Below are 22,421 nucleotides of genomic sequence, written 5' to 3' on the forward strand. Positions count from 1 at the left end.
TTCCCCACTCTTGCTTTACTATTTTTCAAATATCTTCTCTTTCTTTACCTTCACTGTGACAATTTTTGGAGTACTTGTTTCCTAACTACTATTGCTCCCCAAACAGTATGGAGTTAGGGATAGAAAAATTGCTTGTTTTGATCTATTTACAAGGACTACTTGGTGCATCTTTGAAGAAATTGATCTATTTACTAGAACTGCTTGGTGCATCTATGAAGAATAAACTCGAATGACACTAACATTGATTGAATTCGTTGATTGACTACTCAATAAATCTGTCTATTTGATGAACCAAGTGAGATTGACTGTTTTGAGTAAGATGACATGCTTGGATTACTCGAACACAATAAATCTGAATATCTATTGAAAAAAAATTAACTAATTTTTGTGGACGAACTAAAATGAAAAAAATAGTAGAACTATTGTGGACAAGAAGAGTATATAGACATTAGTAAAATGTTTAGAAGCAACTCAATTCATCTATGCCCCTAATAATTGAGCAAGAAAAGAAAAGGGAATAATTGATAGAGATATATCGAAGACGAAAGGAGAATGGTTGAAGTCTTTAGATAGTCGTTTGGCTGTATGAAGAAACTCAGAGTCGTGGAAGCATTGGATTTGCAACCACAGAAAGCTTCCACAATTTTCAGCCATTCACAATCTGCACCTCGCATTGATTAAATATTCAAGCATGAAACATGTTCATACCTACTTACAGCAGCGTACTGGAATAGAGCTTTAATCTCATCCTCCACTGCTCTGTGTCGAATAGCATCTTCACATGTGTCCGTCCCACGGGATTTTATGTGGTTTTCACCATCAAACATAAATGTATCCTCCTCACAATGAATGATCCAAATTGTGTGGAAAAAGATGGCACAACAAGCAGTATCACTACCACTTATTATGTCTGTTCTGTTCTGTTCTGTTCTGTTTTGTATAAAGACTGAACTCCGTTCTTGAAGGCCCATTGTATCGCCTTGTTTTACGTTTATGTACATGAGGAAGGATGAGAGATGTACTTGAGATGTTGTCATAGATATCTTTTGCTATCAGATAGATGGCTAGCGAATCCCCTTGCATCGACTTCCAATTGTTCAATATACCCATTGAATGCAGGGTTGTAAGCGGCAGCCTTATGCAAGTAATGCAATGCCTCAGCTCTGCGGTTCACATTGGCTAAAGCGCTAGCGTGCCAGTAAAGAAAATACAAGAACAAAACATGAATTTAGAAATGTTAGAAATGGCAAAAGATTTAGAAGGAGGGGTGAATGTGGCATTACGTTGAGAGGATTATTAAACCATCGTAGTAGTGGGCTTTGCTATTTGAATCTTGAGGCTCGTTCATCTGAGCTATTCTTTCGAGGTGCACAAAACCCTCTTCCATCTTTCCCTGAATGAATTACATAGTTTATAAGGCCTTCGGCAACCTAGGCAGTGATGCTTGGCACCAAGTGACACACTGTACAAGTGTGTTTTTTTAACACAGTAACATGTGAGTTTAGATAGTACCTGAAGCATGTTTGCAATACCAGCCCATTGAGACGAAAGAATCAAAAGATCAACTTCTCCAACTTCTGTAGGATTCCCAGTGAAAAGTAGCTGAATTGAAGTTTTAGTGCAAACCTTCAGTAAGGGGCCGTTATAGGATAACTAAAGTAGATTACTAAACAGAAAGTGTCATTCATCATAGTATTGCAGTTTTTTTAAGGTACTTCCGAATACAAACAATACAGAGCACTCATTTTTGCTTCGATGATGCTGAATGGACTTGATACTGACTCAAGCAACTGTGATCATAACATCTATTGGATAGCTATCTAAATTGGAGAAATATGTAATAATTTACTACAAGATTGAATCGGACCTTTGAAATAGCTTTTTCTAGGAACTCAGCAGCTTCAGCATAATGTTCTTTTTGTAACAGCGTTTGTCCCAAAATTAGCAAAGCTCTTACATTCCCAGGATCCTTGTCGAGGGCGACTCTGCAGTTCATATACCAGAAAATTCAACATAAAAATAACGGAAAATGCAAATCGTCTAATGAGAAAAGGTTTTGTTACCTTAGTAATGCAATTGCAGCTTGTTTTTGGCCATCGCCTAAGATTTCAACTGAAAGCTGTTTACACATGCTCACATAAATAGATAGGACTAACTTTAATCAATAACTATTAAAGAAAATGCCAAATAATCACTCACGGAAACCAAGTCTTCAGGTGATAGAGTTTGTGCAGACATTTCTCCCTCTTTTGTCCGTATTAGAGTATCTGCTGCTACAGAGCTGTCTATTTGAATGACAGTTGGAGCTACTGCTGAAGCATTCATTTCAGGAAGCCCCAAATACCGAAGGAGATTAGGATTGCGGAGGCATAATAGCTGAAAGGCAAATAAGAGGAGCAAAGAAGTCGCTATGGTGCTGTTTCATAACAAATAGTAGTATAAAATTCATTTTTTTGCTAGCATATTGAAATTATTAACTTATAAAACAATAAAAAAAATACTCCATTTCATTAAATAAAAATTATTTTTCAGTCTTGGAGCATTAAAGAATTTAAAGTTCAATTCTTCTCAAGGGAAGTACAGAGAAAAAAGATTTTGAAGCACATTTCATAATTTTCAGAACAATAGTACCAACCTGTAGGAGACTGAATGTGCTATTGGTACACCAATATATTAAGGACCCCTGCAAGATATGAAATGAAAGTTACCACAGCTTAGAATATACTACATACATAAATATCTATATGCCACAACATTATCAAGAATGTAACATCCAGAAAATTTGACAGTCATTACCTGGGGAACATAGAAAGTAGTAATCAATATAGGCAGTGTCAGCAGTTGCAAATAAACCTTGTATATCTACATAGCAAAGAGAAAGATCAGACTGTCAGCATACTCTAACACCCTCACTAACCCAGAATATAAGAGAATAAGGATGGGTCATGGTGTAAACCATCCTTATTCTACTAACTACGAATCAATACAAACAGTACAATGCTTTTATTCATTTTAATGATTTTCTTATTAAATAGTCCAATCATGCTTCTTTTACAATCATTCCTTTCTACATATATATATATATATAGGATTATAATCAATGTCGAACTAATAACTTTAAGGTTCCTGGTACATGTTGAACAGTCGAACAAATTATATGACATAAATATTAATGGATGGTGCTGGTAAGATTTTCCTTAAGATATCCTGTTATTATCTTAACAATGCCCCAACTTCAAAGGACAAAATAAGGATAAAGCAGAAAGAGCATTTGCATGACTTCAACCAGTTCAGCTCACCTTTGCTAATAACTTTAAGGTGCCTGGTACATGTTGAAGAGTTGAATTTCGAAGAGACAGCTGAAACTCAGAAAATAAGCTCTATAAATCAGAAATGGACCAGAAGATCGTTGCGATAAAATAAAATAAGGGGATGCAAAGAATGAACCAAATTAAAATGTAATTTATGCATGATTATGGATCAGAACAAGATGTCTGCACTTCAGTAGAAAATATACTTATGAAGAACAAGCGCCTTGCTTACACTCAAAACTAAGTATCAGTTCCTTGACACCAGAAAACAATGACATAGGATAAAGATCTAGCTGCACTAAAGTATTATCCCTAACCTGAACATTAGCGAAATGCAAGCCTGCAATGCACAGTGGGAAAACAGCCCCCAGTGTTCCTTGTGGATATTCAGTCAGATTCAATGACCATAACAATCCCCCCTGACATATTTTAGGATGAAATTACATTGCCAGTAACTGAGCCACCCAAGATAGAAAGTAAACTGAGAACTTATCTTAAAAAACTGTATGAGTAAAATATACTCCATAATGATAAAAATATAATAATAATAATGCATAAAAGCAATTCAAAACAAATATGACTGGTTTAGAAGTAGCATACAGTATCGAAACCAGGGTGATGATCAAGTGACATTCTGCGAACAGTAATGAGCCACAAGAAAAAGCAAGGGACCTGCATATTAATTAGAAGAACAAGAGAAAGAAGTATGAAAACCATCTACTTATACAATTGGGTAAAAAGAAGCCGCATGAAAAGCTGCACATGGAATCTTTTGATCAGTAGGATATACATTTATGTAATGAATGAGGGTACTAAGCTTTTTGTCTTAACAAAGACTTTGGAAGAGGATTCAAGATTGATTGTACTGAAAATTTTTAGTACTGGGGAAGTCTGTTTGTGTTTTCTTCCTAATTAATCCTTTCCCCCAAAATTCAAATCCCATCAACTAGAAATCATAATGAAAAATCCAATGGATTCATAAAATGAGGGTCATCAGTAGGTGAAACATGATTCTGAACACATATGACTGCATGTTGTATCATTTTGGAAGAAGGAACGGGTGAGTGTAGGTAAAAGGAAAATAACCTGAACAGCAACTGAGGAGAAGAACCAAAACACTGAAGGACACTCAGCTGCCTCCTTTTCCTTCCAGAAAAGGGAAAACTGGTCTCTGAAACTTCGTCCTGACAGAGGCGGTGGAATAGGCGGAGGTACTATTAGGAATACAAAAACACAAATATTACTACTATTTCAGAGAATAAGTTCCCTTCACGATATATCCTACTACTTTCGTACACATATATACAAGTGAATACTCACAATGAGGCAGCAGCTCTCCTATTATTCTCAATTTTTTAATTTGCAACACAATTAAAGGAAATAATGCAAGTCTCATAGCCACAGTAGATGAACAGATTATGATCCACCTGCAGGATTCAACCTATTCAGTCAGTTTCCAAATATAAATAACGAGTAACAGGTCTCGGTCAATTAAACACAAATAAAATCATAAGGTTCATAAAGGTTCATAAAGTTAATCTGGAAGATGCAATAGCATTTCATGGAGGAGAAGCAAATAAAATCATGAGATTGAAATGAATTCATCATTCCTACCACGGCAAGCCAGTAGCATGGTGATAAGAATCGAGCACGGAGATAAGAGTTTGAACCGGAAGAAACTGTTCGCCCGGCTCAAAAGCACCGGGCTGAGTAGAGAATCGTCGAGGAAAGGAGCTGCAAGTGAGAGACGAGTGCCAGTAAAGCTCCGACGATCGCCGAGGACTGGATTCACTCCGATTGTCACGGTAGTGGCGGTCTGAGCTAATAAACAGCGAATGTGAAGAAGAGTAGTAGCACAGACGGCGGCGAAATTTAGTTACGGTTGAGAGTCGCATGGTTGGATTTTGGAGGTAGAACAGTGGATTTCGCCCAATCATACTGCAAAACGCGTGGAATTAAGCTCCAACCATTCTCCATAACCCATCCCAAAACCGTCCCTTTTTGGGATATTGAACAGTAACACACCAAAAATGTGCATATTCAGTTTATGAAATCTCTGAAATTGCAGTTGGATCCTTCAGCTCATGTATTTTCGAATAGCGGCAGGAAGACTTACCTTAATTTGTGGAGAACATGTCTAATGCATAATTTTTATGGAGAAGAAGGAGAACGCAAAGGAAGAAGATGAATAGAAACGGCGCTTTAATTAAATGGGATTTAATTAATCACCTATAATTAGGGGTTGCAAATCGTGCGTGTCGGGTCGTTATCGTGTCGACACGATAACGACACGAACACGATAACAACAAAAACAAACACGACCCGTTAAGAAACCTCAAACACGAACACGAACACGACCCGCTACCCTCAGACACGAACACGACACGAACCCATTAACGACACGAACCATTTCGGGTCAACACGACACGAACACGACACAGACCCATTAATGACACGAATATAAGTATTGAAAAATGAAAATAATAAGAATAATAATATTAAAATATTATGTGTTAATAAGAATAATAATATTAAAGTATTATGTGTTAACGGATAACACGAACACGACACGAAATTTTCGTGTCCTTAATGGGTCGACCTGATAAGGACACGAACACGATAAGGTCTGATTCAAACCCATTAATTTCGTGCCGGTTCGTGTCGTGTTATCATGTCGTGTCAAAAATTGCCAGCCCTACCTATAATTATAAAAAAAAATGCAAATATACGTATAAAGGAATTATCAGACCGTAAATTGCTCAAATTTGCCAAATGATTTTATTAATAATTGGGTATAATGAGTGATAAATTTTTAACTCTTACTTTGAAATTTGAATATATTATCCTTTATTCATTTTTATTTAATTAATATTTATTTACATTAAGTTTTAGATGAGTAATTATTAATTATTTTCTCTTATACAATTTATGATATCATTTGACAAGATGTTTAATAACATAAGCAAATTTGGAGTCATAAATTTTCTTAGCACCTTGGCATATGTTCATATCCAGATTCACAAGAGATATTACATGAATAAATACTGCAAGAAGCCCCTAAACTAGTACTAATAGGAAAGCATATTTAATCCTGTTCTACTGTACTTTTTTTAATTGCAGCTGTTATTTTCAGCTCTGTTTGTCAGGGGAAAAATGGCATGAAAATTTGAGATTGAGCAAAAGAAAAAACTGGTAAAGAAGTACTCCATATGTATACTATTTTATGCTGTTAGATGGATCACTGCTAGGCTTCTCCGAATCGTTTTTCAAATGCTCAATGTACACGCTGTAAGAAGGGTCGTAAGCAGCAGCCATTTGCAAGTACTTCAGTGCCTCGTCTTCGCGGCCAACATTCGCTAATGCACTGGAGAACCACGACAAATTACCTTTAGTGAGTATGCAGTTAGAGAGACGACGATTTCACTCTTCATGGATTCATGAAAATTGAAGAGACAACTAACTACTAGCATATACTAAACGGCATGCTTGGAGAAAATGTGAGTTGTGGCATCTGTTCCGTACCTTGAAAGAACGAGAAAACCGTCGTAGTAGTGGGCCTTGCTCTTTGAATCCTCTGGTTCTTTAATTCGAGCTATTCTTTCTAGGTGCACAAGACCCTGCTCCATCTTACCCTGCACAAGTTTATTGAAAAGATAAGCTTAGTTTGAGGCTTTTCAATGAGATTGAAGCAGCATGTTATATGTGTTCTTGGAATGTTATATTGAACCATATTATGACAATGCAAAGGAAGTTGTTAAAACGAACAAATTTAGGTGGTTCGGATGGGTACCTGCTGCACATTAGCAATACCCGCCCATTGAGATACAAGAATCAAAAGATCAATATCTTCGACTTCTGTAGGATCACCATCAACGATGAGCTGAATCAAAGAGTAAGCCCCTCCAGTCAGGTATCAGTTACATGATAGTAAAATGTCTGAAACAAGAACTAGAGAACTGTGCACACGCATATGTCCAGTGTTTCAGTTAGTAAAGGTTTTTTTCGAGTGTCTGATTATCATGAAAATGAAGATGGAGAAAAACCAAGTGGTTCGTGCAGATTTTAACTGTACCAGACCTTTGAGATTGCAGTTTCAAATAACTCAGCAGCCTCAACAAATTGTTTTTTCTTTAACAGCGTTTGCCCCAAAATAAGCATGGCTTTTACGAACCCAGGGTCCTTTTCAAGGGCAAGTCTGCAGTTCATATTTCAAGAAAAAAGCAAAATAAACATAGAAGAGAAAGCCAAGACTCTGAGTGCACAGGTTCCCTTACCTTAGGCATATAATTGCAATATCCTCACGGCCTGTAGATAAAACTTTGATAGAGTACTGTATAAAAAGTACTAAGTTGGATTAACATACTTAAATGGTTTATAAAGCATTATAAAAGAGCATGCTACAAGATCACTGACATTGACCAGTTCGACTGGTGATAACGTGTGGGCATGTACTTCTCCTTCCTTCGTCATTATAGCGATATCTGCTACTCGGGAGCTGCCATCTTTTTTAATAGTCGGTACTTCTACTGGAGTATTTACTTTAGGAACCCCCAAATACATGAGTAAAGTTGGATTACGAAGGCACGATTGCTGTGGGTTGAAGGGAATAAAAAATGAGAAAAAGAAAAAGAAAAAAGAAAAAAGAAAAAAAACATCTCAAAATATTTTTATGTCAAAGAAGGGTTAGAGGAAGAAGAAGCGTGAAAATGGCTTAGTAAAAACTACTGCACTGCATATTTTTGCAACCTGCGAACCTTGCCCAGTTTTATACTTTCATAAATCGAATAGCTAGAATTCAATAATTTTTCATAGGAGATGAGGAGATCAAAACAGTGGATTTTTAGAGCAACAACACCAACCTGTATCAAAGTCAATGTACTGTTTGAAAGCCAATAAACTAAGCTGCCCTGAAAGATATGAAAAGAGAGAGCACTTAATTCAGATAAATAATGCCATGTTACAGTATGATGACATAATGGATCAAATTTATTTCATACTAATAAATCCATCTAACTAAGCTGCAATAACAGGGAAGTATAAGAGGGTTTTGAATCACCACCCCACGCACTACCAATACAATAAAGAAATGCAAAAGCCGCCACATATCATAATGAACAACTGACACACTCAATTTACCTGGGGAATACTAAATGCAGCAGTCAACAAAGGCAGAGTCAAAATCAACAAATAATTCTTGTATCCCTGCAATGAAATGCAAAGGATCACATTCTCAAGACTAGTCAACGTAGTACACAAAGAACTCCATAATGTATATCAACTTCATTCTATTAATTAACAATTATTGAAAGCCTTATACTCAACACTATTTAACTTCGTGAAGCTTACCTTTGCTAAGGACCCTATGGAGCCTGGTAACTGCTGAAGTGGTGACTTTGCAAAGGACAACTGAGAAGCAAAAAAAAAGCATTGGAATATAAAACATATAAGATACACACCTGCAGTTCTGCACTATCAGTTCGAGATACCAAAGAACAATAAAGTATCTTGATCTAAGTGTGAAATGGGTAGTGCCCTCAACCTGAACATTAACGACATGCAAGCCTGCAATGCAGAATGGGAAAAGAAGTCCCAACGCACCGTGTGGATATTCAATCAAGTTCTGGAACCATAAAGTTCCACCCTGTAACAGTAAGAATAAGTTCACCGTGTGAAACTGATCAGAGCAATGGAAAGGATAAACATTAAAGATGATGTTGGAGTCTGTTAAATTTCCTATACAATGCCAATATTCAATGCTCTATATGCATGGTTTTCAAAACCAACATAAGAAGCATTCAGCTTAACACTTTCAAAGTGAAATGACTTAATTGTGTTCAATGTACTTGTTTTATCTAAAAATCATATGAATATGGTATTAAGTGTCTTACACTATCAAAGCCAGGGTGATGATCCAAGCACATTCTACGGATACTTGAAATCCACAATAAAAAGCAAGGGACCTGCATAATTTATTAGATTCATCTGTCATTATAGAGGCAAGAACAAAGAGAGAGTGACAGATATATAAAACAAAACCTCAGTTAATTCTTTCATCAGTCTCAACATGCCAATAACTAAAATGAACAAGAGAATGAAGCATGTAGTTCCATAACGTTCCGCAAGAAAAAGAATATTTTGGCTAGGGCCCAAAGAATATGTAGTATCATACAATTAACAAGGAACATAACCTGAAAAGCAAATGAGGAGATGAACCAAAACAATGACGGGCACCTAGCTGCCTTCTTCTCCTTAAGGAAAAGGGCAAATTGGTCCCAGAAACCTCGTCCTGACTGAGGCGGTGGGAATGGTCTAGGTACTATTAAGAACACAAAAACAAAAATCATATGTTACAGTTTACAGAAATCGTTCCGATTATGACATATACAATTATAACTCTGTTAACACAGTACTTTAACTCACACATACCAATGAAAAGAAAAAATACGATAACTGCACAACTGCATACACATTGCTTTCTAATGTAATTTGCTTGTGTGAGAAAACTAACCAAGAGTTCACATTTTACAAGGTTATAATACAAGCATCTCCTTCCATTTGTAATAGGAGTAATTCGGTAGTTTCATTTCTAGTGTTTATGACAAACTGATAGATCAAGCATGGAAGCAACGAAAGTAATTTGTTTCATGACCTGAAGAGCTAAAAGGGGCAAAAGGATAAATTTTTCACAGATAGAATTCCGGACAGGATACGAAAACTCACGTCTAGGTAGCAGCACTCCTAACCTCCTCATTTTTTTAAGTTGCACCACAGTTATAGGAAACAATGCAAGTCTCATTGCCAATGTAGATGTTGAGATCACTATCCACCTACAAAGTTCCACTTGATTGAGTCAGTTCTCAATCAGTACAGCCCCAACAACAGAAATCAAATAATAAAAGGTACTCAATTGGAAACCAAAAAATGAAATCCATCCTTAAAACAGATAAGGATATATCCAGTAGCTCTCGTAAACGATCAGATGCAGCAACTCTAATTTCAAAAATTAAAAATGGTGCAACATTATCCAAGCAAATGAATACGTGAAGCACGAATAAGCGTTCTCGCTGTCAGAATGCAATATATGTATAGCGCCTACCATGGAAATCCGGTCAAATCATGGTAATAATCGAGCATCGAGATGACAGCTTGAACAGCGAGAAACGGCTCGTCCTGTTCAGCAGCTTCGACAGGGAGGAGAGGTTCGTCCGATTTGGAGAAGCCGGGATCGGCGGAGAACCGCCGATTAAAAGATAAGCAATCAGGAGATGAGTGGCGGAGCAGCTCCCACGAGCATCCAGGGTTGTTACTGTACTGGTGGTGGTGGCGGCTGGTTGAGCTAGCCAATAGTGAATGCGAAGAGGATGAGGAATAATGGCAGACGAAATGGTGGAGCGACATCGCCGACGGCGGCAACCGCCGGCAGCGGCGGAGTTTACTTAATTTTAACAGCCCCATTGCTCGGTGGCAAGTTTTTCGACAGTAGGGGTTTATTGGCTTTATAAAATTACGTAAATGCATTTTTTTATTTAGCGGTGGCGTCAGTCCGTCCGTGCCGCTGAGCACGAGCTTGTCCGTCCGCTGCTGCGAGCTGTCCGTCCATGCCAGCGGCACGGCGCTGCTCTTAGCTAAGAGCACGTCCGTACCGCTGAGCAGCCCTACGTGGCGTATTCTTATTGGCCAACGGCTAAATTCGATTTTTTATTTTATTTTTTTTTTAAAATTTGAAATTTATTTTAAAAAAATGTTTTTAAATAAAAAAAATATTATCCCACTTCCCAAAAAATTATATCCGTTTTCTATCCACTTTTAATTTATTTTTCAATTTTTTTCCCCCAAAATTCACATTTTCATCTATAAATACCCTCACTTCAACACAAAAAATTCTCATAACACTTTAATTATAGGAATTTTTAATTTGTAGGATTTTAATTATGTATTTTTTTATTTTCTAGAATTTTAATTATGTATTTTTATTTTTTAGGATTTTAATTATGTAATTTTTATTTTTTAGGATTTTAATTATGTAATTTTTATTTTTTAATATATTTTTTATAATGTAAAAATGTTTTTAGTAATTGAAATATTTAAATTGAATAATAGAATAGTGAGACCCTTGAGTTTGTACTTAGCTAAGAGCACGGATGTGAGTGTTGTGCTTTTAGCTAAGGACAAGGAATAAAAGTGGGTCCGGACCCATTTCCGACTCTCCGTGCTCTTAGCTAAGAGTACGGATGAGGATGCTCTTAGTTCTATTATTATCCTAAAACGCATAAAAAAATACAAAACCAAAACTTAATTTTTATTATATTATTATTATTATTATTATTATATGTGAATATCAAATTCAAATTATAATTCATTAGTAGTAAAAAATTAGAGTACAACTTACAATAAAATTGACTCGAATGCCAAATTCCATTTGTGTATAAATACAAGAATATCTAGAAAAAATAAAATGGTTAGAGCACTCCCAATGGGTCGGCGTTAAATCCGGCGAAAAATCGCCGATTATCGCCGGATTATCGCCGGGCGTTGGAGTGAATTCGGCGATAATTCGGCGATAAAACTCCCTTATTATCGCCAACTCCCTTATTATCGCCGATTTATCGCCGAATCATCGCCGCCCACTGTGGGCGCGATTCGGCGATAAATCGGCGATAATTTTTTTTTTTTTTTAAATCTTTGTTTTTTAAATCTTTGTTTTTATGGTTTTTATTTATAGTTTTTTTTAAATCTTTTTTTTAAATCTTTGTTTTTTATGATTTTTATTTGTATTTTTTTTAAATCTTTGTTTTTTTAAATCTTTTGTTTTTTATGGTTTTTATTTGTAGTTTTTTTTTTCTCGTTGTATTATATTTTCCAATGATTAATACAACGATGAATTGTTCATTATAAATCTATTTATTAAAAACATTTGTAGGGAAAATTAAACAATATTAAAAATGATGATGTAAAAATGAAATGTTGAGTTAGGGAGAAATAAGGGAGAAATAAGGGAGAAACCATTGGAGCAGTTGGCTAAAAACTGGGGATAAATTTTAGTGCTGATGTGGCACTGATGTGGCAAGAGTTAGGGAGAAATAAGGGAGTTTTTAGCCGGACCATTGGGAGTGCTCTTAGAGCACAAAGCCCTCACAAACCCTAGAATTACAAAAACGCCCACTTTCATCCCTCCGCAGATCTCCATCAATCTTCTCCCAAATCTTGCTCCAATCTCCACCGTTCATTTTTCCCGCATTCCTGATCCCCGCCGCCATCAACCGCCTCCGCGCGACCCGATTGCCAGCCCACGAGCCTTCGGTGAATCTTCACTGAATCAGCTATAACAGCTCAGTTAATGGTCTCGCGATTTTCTCTACTCTTTTAATTGCGATTTTGTTTTTATAGTATTTTATTTCTCTCCAAAATTGGTGACTGAAGTTGGAAAATTATCAATCTTTTTATCCTATATATTCGAATTAGGCTGTAGATTTTTCCGTTTCATGACTTTCGATTATCGGTTTAGCTGTTTTTAATCTAATCTTGTGCTAGTTGTTGTACAATGAAATTTTGTTTTAAGAAATTAACTGCTTTCTTGTTTCTTAGCTGCTGTGTCTCTCCCTCTCTCTCTCTTTATGCATCTCTTTAAAAGTGCAATAACTGTTTGTTTGAGCTTGTGGAGACTGTAAGTGCGCATGAAAAGTAAAGTTTTTTACTGTCTAAAATTTCAGTGCAAATGGAGGGAATTCATGGAGGAGAACCGGGGATGATGCATTATTTGCAAGATCAAAATCATCATGGACTGCATCATCACCATATGAGCAACGGGGATGCCATTGATCCAGATGAGCATGGCGAAGAGAACAACATTGTAGCAACCGGAGGGGTAAATGAAGTCATGGATGGGGATGTTGGAGTTAATATGGGGAACCAATCTGATAATGGTACAATGATTCAGCATGTAGGGGGCGGTGACAATAGTAATCAGCTCAGTCTTTCCTTCCAGGGTCAAGTTTATGTGTTCGACTCCGTGTTACCTGAGAAGGTTCTAAATTGAGTGCATACTTTCTATGATAGTTAATGTGCTTGCGTCCATCCTATAAATCTTGTCCAACATTCTGATCTTATTTCATATGAGAGGCATCTCTAGCTTTACCATAATAACTTTATAGTGATGTCACCCTCACCTCACCTATAACATTGTTCTGCTATCCCTTTAGGTTCAAGCTGTACTTCTTTTATTGGGAGGCCGTGAAATGCCTCCTAACATTCCTACTGTTCCTGTATCTTCTCCAAATAACAGGGTCCGTTATCTCTTATTGGCATTTACTACTTTGGTTATTTATGTTATATTGGACCCTTTTTACTTGGTATCTTTTTCTCTTGTTGATAGGGTGTATCCAGTACTCCACAGAAGCTCAATGTTCCCCAAAGATTGGCTTCACTCATAAGATTCCGCGAAAAGCGTAAAGAGCGGAATTTTGATAAGAAAATACGTTATACAGTTCGGAAGGAAGTTGCTCTAAGGTTTGGGAATTCCCTTGTAGTATATATATCCATCAAGTTTTTAGCTCAGAATTGGAATTTTCCAACGGAAGTGTTTAAATGGATATTCCTGCTTTTAAAGGATGCAACGGAACAAAGGTCAATTCACATCCTCAAAACCGAATCATGATGATAGTGCATCAGCAGTGTCAAGCTGGGACTCAAATCAGAGCTGGGGAGCTGATGGAAATGGATCTCATGTTCAAGATATTTCGTGAGTTTAAATTGGACATACATTTTACTACTATGTTTTATGCTTCATCTGCTATAATGCTGATAATATGATGCATCATGTTTTAGTCCCTGCTCTCATACCATCGACTTGTCTTCTCACAATCTTTTAAGGGTGTATCTCCGTCCGTATTATTGGCTTCATTTTCCTGTATCTTGACGGCGTTACCACAATTTGATGTTTGCAGGGATGTTTAATGGCATGTGAAGCTTATGTAAAACATTCTCTGCTTAGCCTAATGATACATTAATATGATAGACGGGAGATTGAGATGTCATTTTCAATTCGGTTCTAGATGATTTCAATATAGATACGTTCCACAAACTTAGTGACCATTCTCTGGGATTCTGAGTTTTTATCATGATGCTTTTTATGTTAGCTACTACTTGCTGAAAACAAAATGTTGACTTTGAACAAATTGTTCAAAATTTGATTTGTTCTTTTTACTCTTTATTGAGAATATTATCTTTTATGTTGGAAATAAGAATTTGAGCCCCAGTTTTGGCATCTATTAGACGTGGCATGACAGTTTTTAAAACTAGACACTGCACTTGAATACCTATTGATCCTCTCACATATGACTCTTTGCTATATTGACGTGTCAGTTGCCGGCACTGTGGTATCAGTGAGAAGTCTACTCCAATGATGCGCCGCGGCCCAGAGGGACCAAGGACCCTTTGCAACGCCTGTGGACTCATGTGGGCAAATAAGGTAAGCTAGGGGATCCAGAAATTACATTTTACTTAAAACTCCTTATACTGTCCTTTGACTAATGCTAACTTTTAAAACTCCTTTTGTCATCCTTTAAAACTTTTTATCTCCTACTTTGCCTTTGTTATAACCATGTTGCTAATCTACCAAATATCAGTTACTTGTCTCCTTGTATGTACCGATCAGTTGAAATGGAATTATCTTGATGTAGAGTTGGTTGTGAGTTCTCCCTCTTGTAAATTCATTACACCAAATGTTTTGGTAGTAGGTGTATTAGGTGTTCATGACTTGCTCAAGGTTGTTACGATGTAGAATCAAAACAGCCTAATTTTGTCATTTCAGGGGACTTTGAGGGACCTATCCAAGGCGGCCCCACTGGGAGCCAACCCCCCGCGCAACAGAAGTGTGGAGGTACCATTCTGCAAATTTTTTGAACTTAATCTAACCACACATTTATGATTTATCCTCCGCCTCTTGGCAGAATGGGAACTTTGAGGCGGAAGAAATGGTCCTGAGCGCTGCTGGGAACGGCAATGATTCGTCGGGATGATCTATTCATTTCGCTCTGTAGAACTAATAGAAATGACATATGTAACTAGCCTAGCTTCAGCTGTTTTTACATTATGTAATAGGTGAAGTGGGTTTCAGACAAGGTGAAGTTTTTACAAAAAGAGTGCTCTTTTCTACATGTGATTGTTGTTGTATCAGGATCAGATGCTGTTTGAAATTACTACTATAATGCATGTAACATAATATATGGGGTTTTCCCTCTATTTGTTACTCCTATTCCTATATATGCTATTCACAAAATGATTCTGTCAGTCTTTGCTTCAAGAATTACTCAATCCTTCCCCAAATTAGTGCCTTGATTAAGATTACGATTTTTGAGGATAATAGCTATGTTAGAATTTTTAAAATATACAACGCTTGATTTTACATGCGTAAATAACATTTGAAAATAATAAATTTTCTTAATGCAAGTAATTTTGTCGGAGAAGATGAGAGTAAATGGAAAAAACATTTAATTTGGCCTACTTTAGTATTATCTGTTTTATTCAAGATGTCCATATTAGTTTTCTAGTTTGTCCCACGTTTTATTTTTATATTTAAAAATAAATCTCTTTCTCCTCATTAAAATATTTAACTATTTTTTTTCAACTTTTTCTACTTAACAAAAATATAGTCATCTTGAGTAGTATGAAGAAAGTATAGTACTTCCTTCTCCCACTGAAAATGACTCACTTTCTTTTTTGATTTGTTATGATCAATATGATTCATTACTAAAAATGAAACATTATATATCTCAGCTTTCTTTTCTCTTACTTTACCCTCTCTACTAAATATATAAAATAAAATTGCATAAAATCTTGTACCATCCAAGAAATGGATCATCTCACTTGGGACACAGGCAGGGGCGGAGCTAGGATTATAAATGAAAGGGGGCAAAATTATACCATGAGGAAAATTTAAGAATTTGTGAAGGGGCAAATATAAGGAAAATTAAAAAAATTTGCAAAATTGGACAATAGAATAGTATAGTTAAACATATTTGCACTAGTACAAATTCTACGTTACGTTATCTTATTACTACTACTGCATTATTTTTTGCAAATTATCATACAAAAATATTTTTTTATGAATCTGCTATTACAAAAATTGTAAAATTGCATCTCTTCGTATTATGACGTCTCAAAATCAATTAGCAAAATTTTCCTTACTGTGTTAAAGTCTATTAATGGAAGTATCCACATATGTTTAGATTTATATGATGCCAATACAATATAATGTTAGTAGTAATAATTCGTTAACATTAAATTCGACGACATTATGTCTCGAAATGCTGACGTGCCTCCCTCCCATTCGCCATCTTAATTAAGTATTTACCAATATCTCGGATTATATTTTAATATTAATGGCAAAAAGATGTACACCATTCCTTCATTTTCATTTTTAGCTATTTCTATATTTTTACCAAATAAAGGAGGTTTAAGTCCGCCGGGAGAAAAATCCTCCGCATCGGAATGTCTCAGAGAGGATTGCTCCGTTTTCTGTAGATCGCTTTGGGATCTTCTCGATTTCTCCGTCGATTGATGCTGCAGTCTTTCACTGTTTCAATCGCTGCTGTTTTTATAAAATTTTGGGGGAAAATGGCAAGGAGTAGATCCTCCATCAGCAAATGGAGGTTTCTAAATCCGGCTTATTATCTGAAGCGGCCGAAGCGTTTGGCATCGCTTTTGATTTTGTTCGTCTGCGCGACTTTAGTTGTGTGGGATCGGCAGACTTTGGTGCACGAGCATGAGGTTCATATTGTATTTTTTTTAGGTCGTTTGTTTTGTTTTGATGTGTGAAAGATGATCTGAAGATATTCGGCATCCTGTTGATGATTTTTGTGATTTATTATCCGCCGTGGACTTGTCAATATGATTTAATTGAGCTAACGATTGACTAGTTCAAGAATTTTTTTTGTTGATATGGGTGCTTTTCCAGCTAATGTCTTGGGATTTAGTTCGGTTAGATTGTAAGAAAAGGATGTCTTCTATGCTTACACTTGTTTGGAAGGTGTAAATGTGATGCCTCTATGTTCTTTTGGGTTTAGAAGTTCCAAAATTTCAACTTTCAGTCTAGTAAATGAGTCTTCTCATTGGCTGGTCAGATCCAGACATCCAGTATAATTCTATGATATTTAGGTCCTTTGTAAGTGCGCTGCTACTTTGCTTTAGTATGTTGTCCCACAAATTGAATGAATTTAAGGTTATCGAGGGAAAAAACTTGGTCGCAGTTGTGTCGACTAAGTGCTGATGTGGAGTACTATAAATTGGAGCCAGCATGTTGCTTTATGTGCTGGTTTGATTTTATAGTGGACCTTCCTTCTTGATATTTGGTTTGTGGATGAAAAGAATGACTTACACTAGTGCTGTGAATAACTACTTATTTTATAACTGACCAGGAAGAGGTGTCTAAATTGAACAATGAAGTCACTCGGCTGCATAATATGGTAAGGTATTTAATTTTTGTAGTTTGTCATTTCTCTTGGTGTCGTGGATGTTTTTTTTTTGATTGAGACTATAAATTACATTTCAGCTCGAAGAATTAAAGACTGGGCATAGTGGTGTGGGGACTGAAAATGTGATTGAACAAAGCAATGAAAAAATGAAAGTAGATGTTTCTGAAGATCCGATCGACATTGAACGAAGAGGGAAAGTTAAAGATGCTATGATTCATGCGTGGAGTTCCTATGAAAAGTATGCTTGGGGCCATGATGAACTCCAGGTATGTTTTTATTTGTATTTTTGGCGCTTCTCAAGAATATGGTAAATCCTCGACAAAATAATAACGTTGATGATAATTCATGGTTATCAGCCTCAAACAAAGAATGGTGTTGATAGCTTCGGTGGTCTTGGAGCAACTCTAGTTGATGCTCTCGACACACTATACATAATGGGATTAGATGAGCAGTTCCAAAAGGCTAGAGAGTAAGTTCAGATTACCTTTATGGCCTTAAATTTATGAGCAGTTAAGGTGATTCTCCTGTCTAAACATGTAAAGTTGATCAAAATTTACTAGAAACTCAAGCCTCCCATTAATATTAAGAATGAGTGTCATCTTTAATCTTTGTGTTGATCAGTACTATTCTTCGGCTAGTATAAATGATTTCCTTTTCTCTTACTGTCTTACACCATTCAAGATTTACATATCACCATATACATCTCAGTTGGATTAGAGAATTAATCATATTCCAATTCCTTCTCTGTTTCTCCTTGTAAGGGACTTGACTGAAGTACTCAATTTATTTTGGGTGCGAGGTCACTGCACCTATAATTATTGATGCATAACAAGTTTTTTATGGCAGGTGGGTTGCAGAGTCCCTGGATTTTAACAAGAATTATGAAGCTAGTGTCTTTGAGACAACCATAAGGTTGCTTTATAAGGTTTAATATGTCTTTTATATTCCTCTAGTTGATTTATCTTCCCTGAAGTTGACCCTCAAATCTGCTTATGAATTCATAATCATTTTATAAGGCAAAGAAAGGTTTCTTAATTGTGACCTTAAATTGTACTTCATGTTTGTGACAATCCAGAGTCGTTGGTGGACTTCTCAGTGCATATGATCTGTCTGGAGATAAACTTTTCCTTGAGAAAGCAAAGGATATTGCTGACAGGCTACTGCCTGCTTGGGATACTCCTTCTGGCATCCCTTTTAATATTATTAACTTGGCCAATGGAAATCCACATAATCCTGGGTGGACAGGGGTAAGTATGCATTTAACTTAGGAATCACATCTGTTATTTGCTAAAAAAAGTATCCGTGATTCATGTTTGTGTTTTTCCATGCCACTGAGTTATTTTACGAGATGATCTCGCATGTAAGTGACTGACAAATAAGAAGATTCATGTTTGTGTTTCCGTGGTTTGATTTTATTGGAACACTGCCATATTTTACAAGATGGTCTCGCATGAAAGTGGCTGACAACTAATTCTTACTGTAGGGTGACAGCATTTTGGCTGATTCTGGCACTGAGCAGCTGGAATTTATTGCTCTTTCTCAGAGGACTGGGGATCCCAAGTATCAGCAGAAGGTTTCATTCTCTCTCTCTCCACGCTCACACTGAAATATGAGACAAATGCAGATTTTTATGTAGAGTTAACTGTCAAAGTAACTTCACTGAAGCATTATTATGATATGAAAGTGCACGTGTTGATGGGGTGTAAAACTATATACTCCCTCCGTCCCACTATAAGTGATCAACTTTCTATTTTGGATTGTCCCACACCATAAGTAATTGATTTCCTTTTTTGGCAAAAAGCAACACCTTTATCTCTCTTATTTTATTCTCTCTTTATCTCTCTTACTTTTTCCTATCTCATACTTTCTTCTCTCCATTTAACTCAATAAATTTCATTTTCTTAAATCACGTGCCAAAAAGAAACTCCTCGCTTATAATGGGACGGATGGAGTATATATTTATTTCAGGATCTTAATGGAAGGCATACTGATCACTTTCCTGTTAAACCTTGAGAACTGTATTTCCTCAAATTGATTATGTAATGTTTCAGGTGGAAAATGTCATTACAGAGCTAAATAAAACCTTTCCTGATGATGGTTTGCTTCCCATATATATCAATCCACACAAAGGATCTAGATCGTATTCAACCATAACTTTTGGAGCCATGGGGGACAGGTATGTTATTTTATGGATTTGAATTGACACACATTATAGCATATATTTCTCTTCTGAGCATGAATCAACTATGATTGTCAAAGGTGGTTCTATAAGGTTTTCTAACATTTTAACGAAAGAACATGGAACTGTGCAGCTTTTATGAATACTTACTCAAGGTCTGGATACAAGGAAATAAGACCAGCCCAGTCAAGCATTACAGGTAAATATCTAACAGCTGTTTTGTTCCATTTAGACACATATTTGTACATATCACAGATTTAAAACTATATGTAAGGCCCGCAGTTTGATGCACTACATATTCTACTCCTTTCGGAACTTTCTGAGCAGCACTGTTAAATATGTTTCTATCAGGGAAATGTGGGAGACATCAATGATTGGTCTTGAAAGCTTGGTGCGGAAAACAACCCCGTCTTCTTTTACTTATCTCTGTGAGAAGATTGGAACTTCTTTAATTGATAAGGTGGATTTTAGTATTTATAGTTGTTGGCATAATAAGTGCATATATTTTCTTAGTGTGTTGACTTTCAGTAATTGATCTCGTATGTAATACATTTGCAGATGGATGAACTAGCATGTTTTGCACCAGGCATGATAGCATTGGGCTCTTCAGGTTATGCTCCTGATGAAGCCAAGAAATTTTTATCTCTGGCTGAGGAGGTAAACACGCCCAATTCTCACCTAAGCTTCTTGAATCTTGAGTGAGAGGCTCTTGTGAGGTGGTTATATCATTTACTGTTTTTATTTGATAATTTCGACCGCCTATGCAGCTAGCTTGGACCTGCTATAACTTCTACCAGTCTACCCCGACGAAATTGGCTGGGGAAAACTACTTTTTCAATTCAGGGCAGGTGAGAGAGTCTTTGATGTCTACTGTTTCAAAATATTTCCAGAAATACTTGGAGCGGAAGGGATAATGTTTCTTTTCTGTTTTGATTTCCTATATTTTAGGATATGAGTGTTGGAACATCATGGAACATATTAAGGCCAGAGACAGTTGAGTCACTCTTCTACCTCTGGCGTCTGACTGGAAATAAGACATACCAAGAGTGGGGATGGAATATATTTCAAGCATTTGAGAAAAACTCCCGCACAGACTCTGGATACGTTGGATTAAAGGATGTGAGTATTCGTGACTTCTGAATTATTAATATTTTTGTCTTCATAGACTCTCAACAATCTTAAAAGGTACAGTTTTCTAAATTTCCCTTCCAGAAAAAAGAAGTCGAAATTTCTCTTTTCCCTGTCGAAATCTTAGGCCCCCTTGAATATATGCATGTCTCCATTTGCTGCTAAAGTCACAAATTACATAATCTTCTTCAATGGTACCTGACAATTTGGTCTCTCTCGTCTCCCAGGTTAACACCGGTGTAAAAGATAACATGATGCAAAGCTTTTTCCTAGCAGAGACGCTGAAGTATCTGTACCTTCTCTTCTCACCTTCCTCAGTCATTTCACTTGACGAATGGGTTTTCAACACAGAAGCACACCCTATAAGGATTGTAACCCGGCATGACCATACAGAGGGTAAGTTGGGAGTGTCCAATGGTGACCATCTAGAAACCCGGTCCCGTGCCAGGAGAGAAGGCCGTTTTCATGGCAACTAGGTGACCTTAGATGTATTTCACTGCATGTCATATGCTATTGCTTAGGAGGCCATAGCAACTAGACGTATCGAGGAGCATCAAGAGACATCGAGGTGAAGAATAACAAGCTCATAGAGATTTCTCTGTGCATTGCCTGGCCTCATAGTAGAATAGCTTTTACTTTGTAACATAGAATGGTAGACGATGTTGTTGATTTATGACACCTTTTTGTATGTTAGAGATTCACACAAATCTTGTCAAGTGGTGTATTTTGGAGATGGGCATATACTTCACGTATTTTCATTGCTTGAAGTTGAGTTTTTTCTACTTCATGTAAACTAGTACTTCATCCTTCTCAGCCAAGATGACACATTTCTTGGCCGGCACAAAATTTTAAGAGTGTTAGTGTTGTTTAATGTGTTTAATTGAAGAGAGAAATGTGAGTTCAAGTATTAAATAGAGACAGATAAATGAATATTATAATTATAGAGATAAAATGGTTGAATGTATTAATTAGAAAGAAAAAGTTTTTAAAAATAGAATTGTGTCATTTTATTCTTGACGAGTAGATTAAAATGAAAAATATGTCATCTTAGCTCTGGCATTACCTTAAAAAATGACATTCTAATAACACGATCTCACCTTAAAATTTCAGCACTTTTGGTATTGGCTTTGCATTTTACAGGTTTTATAACTACTAAATTAGAAAAAGAGGGGAGGTAATGTTACAATGTCATGCCATTTTCTTGAAATAATATGGAGTACGACTTATAAACAAGTACTACTCCTGTTTGAATATTAATTTATAATTAAGGTTGTAGTAATGATGAAATTCATTCAAGCACATACTCACGCACACTACCTATTGAACAATGTA

The 22,421-nt window shown here is 36.4% G+C and overlaps 4 protein-coding genes across 5 annotated transcripts; 2 read left to right on the forward strand and 2 right to left on the reverse strand.

The window, feature by feature from the left end:
• Positions 1-402: 402 nt before the first annotated feature.
• LOC125203772 (ALBINO3-like protein 2, chloroplastic) lies at positions 403-5,496 on the reverse strand. The gene is made up of 15 exons (XM_048102212.2): positions 5,428-5,496; positions 4,926-5,249; positions 4,632-4,738; positions 4,398-4,525; positions 3,912-3,983; positions 3,629-3,730; positions 3,300-3,359; positions 2,797-2,862; positions 2,636-2,683; positions 2,200-2,376; positions 2,064-2,119; positions 1,868-1,985; positions 1,513-1,602; positions 1,284-1,393; positions 403-1,187 (listed from the first exon to the last, which is right to left on the reverse strand). The coding sequence occupies exons 2-15, from the start codon at positions 5,246-5,248 to the stop codon at positions 1,034-1,036; spliced, it is 1,611 nt and encodes a 536-aa protein (XP_047958169.1). The 5' UTR covers position 5,249; positions 5,428-5,496; the 3' UTR covers positions 403-1,033.
• A 774-nt stretch (positions 5,497-6,270) lies between these two features.
• Positions 6,271-10,797, reverse strand: LOC125203572 (ALBINO3-like protein 2, chloroplastic). Its single transcript, XM_048101953.2, has 14 exons — positions 10,408-10,797; positions 10,032-10,138; positions 9,500-9,627; positions 9,200-9,271; positions 8,851-8,952; positions 8,658-8,717; positions 8,448-8,513; positions 8,171-8,218; positions 7,725-7,901; positions 7,586-7,641; positions 7,389-7,506; positions 7,102-7,191; positions 6,834-6,943; positions 6,271-6,675 (listed from the first exon to the last, which is right to left on the reverse strand). The coding sequence occupies exons 1-14, from the start codon at positions 10,764-10,766 to the stop codon at positions 6,528-6,530; spliced, it is 1,641 nt and encodes a 546-aa protein (XP_047957910.1). The 5' UTR covers positions 10,767-10,797; the 3' UTR covers positions 6,271-6,527.
• Positions 10,798-12,433: 1,636 nt separating this feature from the next.
• On the forward strand, positions 12,434-15,551 carry ZML2 (ZIM-LIKE 2). 2 transcript variants are annotated; one of them, XM_048106724.2, is made up of 8 exons: positions 12,434-12,651; positions 13,022-13,335; positions 13,511-13,594; positions 13,684-13,817; positions 13,918-14,049; positions 14,673-14,778; positions 15,121-15,189; positions 15,260-15,551. In XM_048106724.2, the coding sequence occupies exons 2-8, from the start codon at positions 13,027-13,029 to the stop codon at positions 15,326-15,328; spliced, it is 903 nt and encodes a 300-aa protein (XP_047962681.1). In that variant the 5' UTR covers positions 12,434-12,651; positions 13,022-13,026; the 3' UTR covers positions 15,329-15,551. The 2 variants fall into 2 exon arrangements, with proteins under 2 accessions (XP_047962681.1, XP_047962680.1); XM_048106723.2 differs by having other exon boundaries at positions 12,434-12,644.
• A 1,163-nt stretch (positions 15,552-16,714) lies between these two features.
• MNS1 (alpha-mannosidase 1) lies at positions 16,715-21,856 on the forward strand. The gene is made up of 14 exons (XM_048105379.2): positions 16,715-17,078; positions 17,726-17,773; positions 17,860-18,048; positions 18,139-18,251; positions 18,629-18,694; positions 18,858-19,029; positions 19,266-19,355; positions 19,834-19,958; positions 20,095-20,160; positions 20,313-20,421; positions 20,520-20,618; positions 20,729-20,809; positions 20,910-21,080; positions 21,317-21,856. The coding sequence occupies exons 1-14, from the start codon at positions 16,869-16,871 to the stop codon at positions 21,563-21,565; spliced, it is 1,788 nt and encodes a 595-aa protein (XP_047961336.1). The 5' UTR covers positions 16,715-16,868; the 3' UTR covers positions 21,566-21,856.
• The last annotated feature ends 565 nt before the right edge of the window (positions 21,857-22,421 follow it).

This window comes from Salvia hispanica, chromosome 6, assembly GCF_029641045.1.
Source record: "Salvia hispanica isolate PSC_SH4W2 chromosome 6, Shi_PSC_v1, whole genome shotgun sequence".
Taxonomy (NCBI): Eukaryota; Viridiplantae; Streptophyta; class Magnoliopsida; order Lamiales; family Lamiaceae; genus Salvia; species Salvia hispanica.

Excerpts from the sequence above, each read along its gene's own strand:
- LOC125203772 (XM_048102212.2), bottom strand. The coding sequence starts at position 5,248 with ATGATTGGGCGAAATCCACTGTTCTACCTCCAAAATCCAACCATGCGA. Across the intron at positions 2,684-2,796 it reads CTACTTTCTATGTTCCCCAG|GGGTCCTTAATATATTGGTG; the intron begins GTAATGACTGTC and ends CATATCTTGCAG. Across the intron at positions 1,394-1,512 it reads GTATTGCAAACATGCTTCAG|GGAAAGATGGAAGAGGGTTT; the intron begins GTACTATCTAAA and ends TAATTCATTCAG.
- LOC125203572 (XM_048101953.2), bottom strand. The coding sequence starts at position 10,766 with ATGGGGCTGTTAAAATTAAGTAAACTCCGCCGCTGCCGGCGGTTGCCG. Across the intron at positions 8,514-8,657 it reads CCATAGGGTCCTTAGCAAAG|GGATACAAGAATTATTTGTT; the intron begins GTAAGCTTCACG and ends ATTTCATTGCAG. Across the intron at positions 7,507-7,585 it reads ATTGCAATTATATGCCTAAG|ACTTGCCCTTGAAAAGGACC; the intron begins GTAAGGGAACCT and ends TATGAACTGCAG.
- ZML2 (XM_048106723.2), top strand. Across the intron at positions 13,818-13,917 it reads CGGAAGGAAGTTGCTCTAAG|GATGCAACGGAACAAAGGTC; the intron begins GTTTGGGAATTC and ends CTGCTTTTAAAG. Across the intron at positions 15,190-15,259 it reads CGCGCAACAGAAGTGTGGAG|AATGGGAACTTTGAGGCGGA; the intron begins GTACCATTCTGC and ends GCCTCTTGGCAG.
- MNS1 (XM_048105379.2), top strand. The coding sequence starts at position 16,869 with ATGCTGCAGTCTTTCACTGTTTCAATCGCTGCTGTTTTTATAAAATTT. Across the intron at positions 19,030-19,265 it reads ATAATCCTGGGTGGACAGGG|GGTGACAGCATTTTGGCTGA; the intron begins GTAAGTATGCAT and ends TTCTTACTGTAG. Across the intron at positions 20,810-20,909 it reads ACTTTTTCAATTCAGGGCAG|GATATGAGTGTTGGAACATC; the intron begins GTGAGAGAGTCT and ends CCTATATTTTAG.